Source organism: Dipteris shenzhenensis, chromosome 29 (genome assembly GCF_047967505.1).
Source record: "Dipteris shenzhenensis isolate YYH24624 ecotype China chromosome 29, Dip_SZ_1.0, whole genome shotgun sequence".
NCBI classification, from domain to species: domain Eukaryota; kingdom Viridiplantae; phylum Streptophyta; class Polypodiopsida; order Gleicheniales; family Dipteridaceae; genus Dipteris; species Dipteris shenzhenensis.
In genome coordinates this window covers 10,814,718-10,823,093 of record NC_141624.1, presented here as the reverse complement: position 1 = coordinate 10,823,093, position 8,376 = coordinate 10,814,718, and the positions used below count along the sequence as shown (strand labels likewise).

The 8,376-nt window shown below is 44.0% G+C and overlaps 1 protein-coding gene across 1 annotated transcript; it reads right to left on the bottom strand.

Moving 5' to 3' along the window:
- Positions 1 to 2,314: 2,314 nt before the first annotated feature.
- Positions 2,315 to 7,785, bottom strand: LOC147882430 (lysM domain-containing GPI-anchored protein 1-like). The gene is made up of 5 exons (XM_087400746.1): positions 6,982 to 7,785; positions 3,418 to 3,529; positions 3,152 to 3,319; positions 3,026 to 3,057; positions 2,315 to 2,891 (listed from the first exon to the last, which is right to left on the bottom strand). The coding sequence occupies exons 1-5, from the start codon at positions 7,730 to 7,732 to the stop codon at positions 2,626 to 2,628; spliced, it is 1,329 nt and encodes a 442-aa protein (XP_087256872.1). The 5' UTR covers positions 7,733 to 7,785; the 3' UTR covers positions 2,315 to 2,625.
- Positions 7,786 to 8,376: the final 591 nt, after the last annotated feature.

Genomic DNA, 8,376 nt, shown 5'->3' with positions numbered 1-8,376 from the left:
AGAACAGTAGACAACTAGCTAGTCATAGGTCCAGAGGTGAGGTGGAGGTTGAAATTCTTTGCTAGAATGTTAGGAAGTGTTGCAGTAAAGTTAAAACAGAAAGGTTGCGGTGTAGTTATTCGTAGACTTGGGCCAAACATTATACTAATGCAAGAGCTGAAATGTGGCTATAAAGGTAGCTGGTGGATTACATATGATCAACTAGGCTATATGGTGTTCTATACTTGCCCCAATAGAGGGAGACAGGGGTTGGTTGTTTTAGCACAAAGGTCACTCCACCCTCATGACGTGTTTAGAAGTCAGGATGGCTAGGCGATTGGGTGAATGTTTGCAAAGAAGGCTTCGATTTTAACATGGCTAGCATTAACGCTGTGAATTCTACCCAAGATAGATTGAAGTGTTGGTCTTACCTGAACTTCACACTTCAAGGAGAGCACTAGGTGTTAGGAGGGGACTAGAATTGCACAAAAATCCTCAAGGATAGACATTTATGCACCACTTTTAGGGTGAATTTATCAAATTTGAGGCCCTAAAAATTAGCCCACCTTTATTTTTGGGCTAATTTATCAAATTTAAAGCTCTAAATATTAGCCCAACCAACTTGGGAAAGCCTCTACATTAGCCCTTGGGCTAAAATTCGCCCCTAAATTTTTCCCTGGCTAGAAGTGCTGTCAAAATTCACGTGGAGCAACTGCGGGAGGGGCCAAGAGTTTCGTGCTTATCGGTTGGACCGTATTTACATTTATGGGGTGGTGGTTGAGAGGCCCCTTCAAAGGAGGTTGTATCGCCTCGATTGCCTTATCCTACCATGTCTCGATGATTTGGAATCCATTAGGGTGGCACTAGTGGATATACTAAGGGATTAGATTTTGGCCATGTTGTAGGTCAAAGTGGACCTAACCATGCATAATTGGGAAGTTATTGGGCATGCACGAGTTAGAAATCAAGAATTGTGGCTACAAGTAGGGGATTTCCCATCCAAGGTCCCTCTTTTCCAAGCATTAAAGTAGGACCAACAAAGGGAGTTGATAGACAAAAAGGAGGATAATTATTGGGATTTGGTGCCAACCTTTTGGCACATCACCGAAGTGTTTGAGTAGCAAAGGGTTACATGCCATAGTGGGTGACCAGGCAATGCAAGATGAGGAGTGGAAAGAGAACAAGATACTAGAGGGGATGGATCCAAGGGTGTCGAAGGGCGGTTACCCATACCCTTTAGCAATGCAGAGTTAGAAGAAGCCTGCAATACCTTGGTGGATGACAAGGGCCCCAGCCCGGATGGATTAATTGCCGAGTTCTACAAAGCCTTCTGGGGCATGACCTAACACACATGGCAGATGCAACGATGGACAAGGGGACTCTCAGAGGATGTCAACTCGAGCGTAATGAAGTCATTTCTAAAAAGACAAGTCAAATTGAAATTCGAGGATTGGAGGCCGACTATGATGCTGAACACATCATATAAAATTATTGTGAAAGCCTTAGCCATCAAAATTAGGGATCTCTGCTGCTCGGTGCTAGATAAAGAATAGAAGATTTGAGGGAAACGCCCACGAGAGGCATTTCCCTCAAATCAAATGGCAAGCGACGATATTTTTATTTGAGTGAAATGCCTCCCGTGGGTAGCCCTAAAATTTGAAGCCTTCAACGAGCTTCAAAGCCCTTTAGGCACTCTAGGGAAGGCCAATGAAAAAATTCAGGTTGCAAATGAAGGCCAACAATTGAACAAGGTTTCAAATTTTTGCATGTAAATATATGTAGTTACTCCTATTTACTTACTTTTGAGGGCCAATGTCAAATTTTGTCCTTCAATATGAAGGTTTGGGAAAGCCTTCGAATTTCAAGGTTGGGCCAACCCCGTGGGCATTTCTCGAAAGTCAAGGTCATAGGGGCAGCATTGATTGCGACAAGAGGCACTACTTCCAACAGCGAGCTCAAAAAAACAAGATTCTAGGCCTTCTTCAATGGCTTTGTAAGAGGCCATGATGACCATATAAGAGTGCATTCATGCGAGGTGCCACTTGAGCGGGAATGCCAAGTCATGGGCTGAGCGGTGGCTGCCTGCGGGAATAGGTGTAGTTGCTTGCATTGTCAGAGTGCGAGCATCTTGAGGGGATACCCACCCAATGGAGTCACCAAAGCCAAACATATTTGTCAGGCAACCCCGAACCACCCAGGTGGAGAGCCTATTTTCCCGTCTCCCGTGGGGCAATGCACCGCTGCATCTTGGCGTGGAGGGGGAACAGCATAGGCTTTGCCAAATAGTGGCATTGCCGCTTGCGCCTCGTGGGAATGCACTCTAAGTGCTTGGTGTTTAGAGACACAAGTCTTGAGAGACGGCAAGGCATCCTCCAAGACAATAGTGGCGCACTAATAAATCTTGAATACGTTCAAAAAATTTATTCGCGTCCAAAAACAAGTCCAACGCTTTTCCCGTCAATATCGCGTTACTTAGCGTCCTCCACCTACGCTGCCTTTTGATTTCCTCGACAGAATTCACAAACTACGGGAGTTATTGTTTCTGTCCGGCCGGATCCTGACGACGGAACGCTCGCTGTCTCCATCGGCAAGCTGATTTCCTGATCGAGCTCTGGAAACGAAGTGTTGAAAATTGATGAGGTTGAGCTACAAGGAGGCCGCAAGAATGAGCGGGTGCAGCAGCCACACACTGATGCCGAGGGTGAGAGGCCAGGCGGAGAATATGGCAGCCCTGCCGGGAGCGTCGGAAGGAGTAGTGTGGCCGCTTCCTGCGGGTGATGAGGCACTGGGGCTAGTACCTGCTGATCCCGTTGGCGGTATTGAGGGAGAGGGTGATGATGGGACAGGGGAATTGAGAGGCGAAGCTGTAATGTTGTTCGGGGGCCTGTACAGCAATGGGGGAGGCGGAGATGCTGCAGAAAGAAGATGACATTCCATTAGTGTGCTTCCAATCTGCACAAAAAATGCTGTGCGGAGGTAAAATTCACAAAGTTTGGCTGTTTTCACTCTCCACGAACAGAATTCAGACAGACATTATGCGCCATACCTGGACAGCTCGTGTCGACCTCGGTCTCGAGCCTGCACAGAGTCATATCCCGCAGGATCAAAACACATTAGCATCATGAGCCTGCAGAATTAGAAAGCGATGCACGCAGCCCGGCAAAATCCTTACGTTGCTATGATTCCAGCACTGGTGTAGCCCTTGTAGACGCACGATTCCACTTTGCATCCCTTGGTTCCGGCAGCAGCGCTTGAATCACCCAGAGTGAGTTTTGAGCTGTTGCAAGTGATGGTAGAGCAGGAGCTTCCGATTGTTGCGGGAGCTGGAGAGCAATACAACCTGCAAAAGCCCGAACGCAAACCAATTTCAGGCCCAAGATTTCGGCCGGGAATCGGCCGATCCTCACTTTAAACGATGCAAGAACTACGAGAACATACGAGCCATTGGAGCAGCTGCACTGGACGCAGTTCTTGGCAGTGAAGACAGAGCTTCCCTCAGGAACAGTGAGGTTACCGTCGATGGCAGTTCCGGAGAAGTTAGCTTTGCACACTGCAAGAGATCAATTGAAGCGGTTAAATCTTCTGTACAAATCCTGCACAAGCATAAGACGTAGTAGCTTGGCTTCTTCATGAGAACTCTAGAAGTCTGTGATTGTAATCTACGTTCAAGTTCCGTGCACCATTGCGGAACACAAACGACAGATCTTCATGAGATATATCCGGTGGGTGTTTGAGCCTGCTCTCAAAACAAAACCAAACAAAAGACTGACCAGTGACTACGCCCCAAAAAAGCTGACTTCACGCTCTCGAGAAAGACAATCTCTGCAGGTCACGCGTGACTCGTGACAAGATTGGATTGTCAAAATCGATTTTCTGATGAACAATTCTTCTTTCCAGAGCCGTAAATCCAGAAATCGACGGACTCGGACGGAGGCAAGTAGATCCCGAATTCGTTCAAAATCATTTTGGTGTTCCTCCACGTGAAATGCATTTAGTACATTGAAAAGTAGGCGAGTGCTCGCAAATTTTACTTTTCCCAACCAATCAAAGTAAAGATCAAAAGGGCACTTTTCGCCCCCCACTTATATTGAGTAGTTCAAACCTAACACAACTTGGTGAGTGTTGACTGAAAAGAACGGATACAAAAACCTTTAACTTTTACAGGTTTTTTCCAAGTTTTTGGAGTTTTTTCCCTCTAAAATGTCCTCAAAATGTGCAAATCAAAGAACCTCCTCTTTTAAAATTTGGACTGCAAATCGAAAAAATTTGAGGTGACGTTACATTAAACCCGGGTTTTCCATGACCAGTGCTAATGTTAATAGTCTTGAAGTTGACACTAAAGTTGAAGTAGTGTGCTTCTTTGCTGCAAATATCATGACGAAATGGATGATTTTGCTTTGAAAATCTATAGCTTATGATCAATGCTCCCATAAGCATGATTCAAGTTGTAATGCTTCTCAACTACATCAAATTTCACATTGTGAACATGAAGCTAATTATGCCCTCCGGATTTCAAAAAGTTCCAACTATTATGGGGAGGTGGTTGCCACTATCTATCACATGATCACTCAATGCTAGCATCTATAGTGTACTCCCATTGGCACTCATCTTTGCAAGTACATTTCATGGTTATCCCAAAGGATTGCAAAGCAACTTATCTAAAGAGCCCCTTCTTTCAAGGAGGCACATAAAGAGGCTAGATTTGGGAATTGCTTTTGCATAGCTTTCCTTGCCTATTATACTTTCATGCACAATTTCAAAGGTAATACTGATGGGAGCACATGATAGCATTCTAAATTCGTTTTCTAACTTGAGATAACACCAAAAGGCAACCCTTAGGTGCATCTTATGGATGTTGCCGCTTAAGGAAGTACAGAAAGGTGATCGCTTTTGTTGTGTTCAACATATGGAAATATTGTTAAAGCTGAATGAGTGTTTTAAGTTAGTGTAATGAAAGGATTAGAAGTCTTGGTTAGTAATTAACACCAAATTCATGGGTTTTATAGCTTTGATGGGCTTGTACTTAAGAATATGACATGGGAGCATATTATTTCCTTTCCCCTCCTCCAGCTCACCCCCCTCCCTCTCTCTCACTTTCAACCCTCTCCACTTTCCCATCCCTCTCCTCTTTTCCTTCCACTAGCTTCATAGGTATTTTACTTTATTTATTCGAGACTTTGTGAGCATTATAAGTTGTAAAAAACCTTGTGGACATGAAATTGATAACACCATATACTTTATAAAACCAACAAAGAAATAATCTTAATATCTTACTCCTTAGCTAGATTTAGAATCAAGCATCTTATTTTTGTATTAAACTCAAGGCATGCTTCAACCAAGACTTCAAACTCTAAATGAGATTTTACATGTATCTTTTATTGGGTGTGAAGCTAAATCTTTTGTTTTAAAATTGGCTTCTCTCTCTCTCTCTCTCTCTCTCTCTCTCTCTCTCTCTCTATGTTTGCATGCGTCTGTATGCGCACGCGAGTGTGTGCAAATGTGTGTGCGTGTGCGCACGTGTGTTCCAAACAACCAATTGCAATAAAGCCCACATCTGATTATTTTGGCATGCTTGCCTTTCATTTTGGCTTGCACACTTTCATGATGCATGCCGATGAATAAGCATGGCTTTATGCCATTCTTCACATGGATATTATACATGCAATCCACATTTTCAATGCTCAGGTTGGCATTTCCATAAGGGAATCTAAAAAGATAAGAATAAGAAGTCTAGAATTTTTTAACTGTATCAAGGAGGTTCAAGTTAATGCTATTAATTGCAAAACCTAGGATTATCAGTTCATGCTTTGAAATACACAAAACAAGATTCATCACAATATCATTGGAAGTTCTTACAATTTGCCTAGAGCTATCACATTATGTAATGTCAATGTAATGATGCTTTTCACCTAAAAGAGAAGCTCTTTATTCAAAGCACACATGGAGGGGAAGGGTATTATACATGGGATTTTAATATAGGCCCTAAATTTTGAATTGTTTTCCATGGCAAGTACATAAGTCACTGAAACATATAAAAAAGTTTAAAATTTCCATTTTTCATTAAGGATCGTTAGAACTAAGAGTGTCTAGCATTACAATCAAGTAAGCAATGACTGTGTATCACATACAAAAAGGATTAGAATTTCCTTTTTGTTTAGGAAAAAAAAATCCATTTAACAATCGTTAGAACTAAGTGCCTAACATCACAATCCCTAGTATCAAGTAAGCAATGATTGTGTAGGCATGCCTTGGCACTCAGCAAGTCATGTTCAAACTTCCCAACTTTCATAATGTCTCAGCTTTCAGGTCACTAAGCACCAGGACTCACCTTTCCTCATTTTTATAATGACACATAGTGAACCTCATATTATAGTATCGAGGAAAGTAAAACCTTGAACTCTTCTCTGTAGGGATTCTTATTCTAAGGGTGTTTACACACTTGCCCACTGTGGGCATGCCCAAGGTTCATGGACAGGCAAGATTACCCGCCCATCGCCCGCCCACGGTGGAGATGCATTCAATGAACGTTGGGCGAGCTTGGGCACCCATAGTTTGTAAACGCCCTAAGACCCTTTTTAAGATGTGGGTATAGACTCCATAAATATTAAATGACTACCAAAAATATACCTAGGAAAAGAAAAGTGATAAATATACCTAGAAAAAGAAAAGCTCACTTGTGAGCGAATGCAAATGGAATGGATACATTGTTAAAATTCGAACTTCATTGAAAAATCAATTAGTTAGTCCCTCTCTGTAATTAAGCAACTTGAAGAAATTACAACGCAACAGCTCTGTAATTTCTTCAAATTTCATTCTCTTAATCAAAATACATTTTTTGGCTCGCAAAAAAGAAAAGAGCTGTTGCAGAAATTCGAATGCAAGACATCAAATGCTAAATTAGCATCGATTAGCAATCCGAATGCAAGCTACAAAATGCTAATTTTAAATGAAGAAAACAGAAGCTGAGGCCAAAACAGCTGATAGCAGGTCCAGAAACCGCACCTGGTATAGGAACGAAGAGGGTCGAGAACGCTTGCAGTGTAAAATTTGTTCCGACACTATTGACACTCTCCAGATCAGTTGCTGTTGTGTTGAAACTGCTCGCAATCGCGCTCAGAGTATCGCCCGATTGAACAACATAAGACAGAAACTCGGCTACGTGGCCTTGGTCGGTGCCGTTACGGCACGCACAGGGAATGGGTATCGTAAAGTTTTCGCCAGGTAGGATCAGATTGGGATTGGAGATATTGTTGGCTGCCGCGATTTCTTTAAAAGTGACGAACTGAGAGTAGTAAGTGCCGGCAATGATGGAGAGGGTGTCTCCGGGAACAACAGTGTAATTCACGGAGGTGAGGACGCGCTGGCGATTGGGGCCGCAACCGCAGGTTTCAGGGATGCGAAGCAATTTGCTGGAGGGGACAACGATCTGGGAGAGGTTCAAGGAGGGATCGAAGTCGTTGAAGGAGAGGAGGGAGAGGGGGGAGACGGAGAAGAGGGAGGAGATGGAGGAGAGGAGGAGGTTATTGGGGGGGTAGTAGGCAATGAGGGAAGGGCAAGGGGGGGCAGAAGGGGAGCAAGTGTCAGCGGTGATGGGGTCGGCGGAGGAAGGGGGGAGGAGAGAAGGGGGGAGGAGGAGGAGGAGGAGGAGGAGCAAGGAAAGTGGTGGTGGTGAGGAAGCCATAGCCAGAGCTTGCGAGGTCGGGAAGAAGCGACGTAGGAGGAAGACGGTGAAGAAGGTGAAGAAGGCTGTCATGAGAATTGAACTCTTCTCTCTCACTGCTTTTAAACGAGCGGTGGCCGGGAATTTCCACCGGGACGACGATTCTCCAGCCTCGACGAATCCTGTTCCCAACTGCGATGACTTTTGTCCGCTCGGCTTGACCATCTCCTCCTCCGTCAAACACGTCTCCTTGCCTGCCTACTCCTCGTCCTCTAGAACCTCGTGGGCTTGTATAACGTCTTGCTTCCGTGTTCACATTTCATAACCACCTTTCACTTTCCAATTCTTAAGGCTCTTATTGAAATTTCACAAAGGAGCAGTTGTTTAAAAGTAGCTTTGAAAGATGAGAAATTAAAGCCTCGTGGTGCCATCGTCAAGGCCCCATCTACAAGCAAATGGCACAATTGAGTGGGGGGGGGGGGCGGGGAGAGAGAGAGAGAGAGAACCTTTTGCAGGTTTTAAAAACCTTCTGTTATCAAATTTAAAGGTTGATTTTCAAGTTTTTCCATTCACCTATCATTAAACCTTGGTTTTCGTGAAAACTCTATTGCTATGCTACTTTGAATACAACATTGTCAGTGACACTTGGCAACTCCTCCAAATGCATACCATTCCCCTTATTCCTCCTCAATCAATACCCAAGCATCCGGATCTCATAAGGGCTTGCATAGTCAGCT

Coding starts and splice junctions, on each gene's coding strand:
- LOC147882430 (XM_087400746.1), bottom strand. CDS start 7,732: ATGACAGCCTTCTTCACCTTCTTCACCGTCTTCCTCCTACGTCGCTTC. Junction 3,320..3,417: donor TGCAGCTGCTCCAATGGCTC/GTATGTTCTCGT, acceptor GGGCTTTTGCAG/GTTGTATTGCTCTCCAGCTC. Junction 3,058..3,151: donor AGTGCTGGAATCATAGCAAC/GTAAGGATTTTG, acceptor GACTCTGTGCAG/GCTCGAGACCGAGGTCGACA.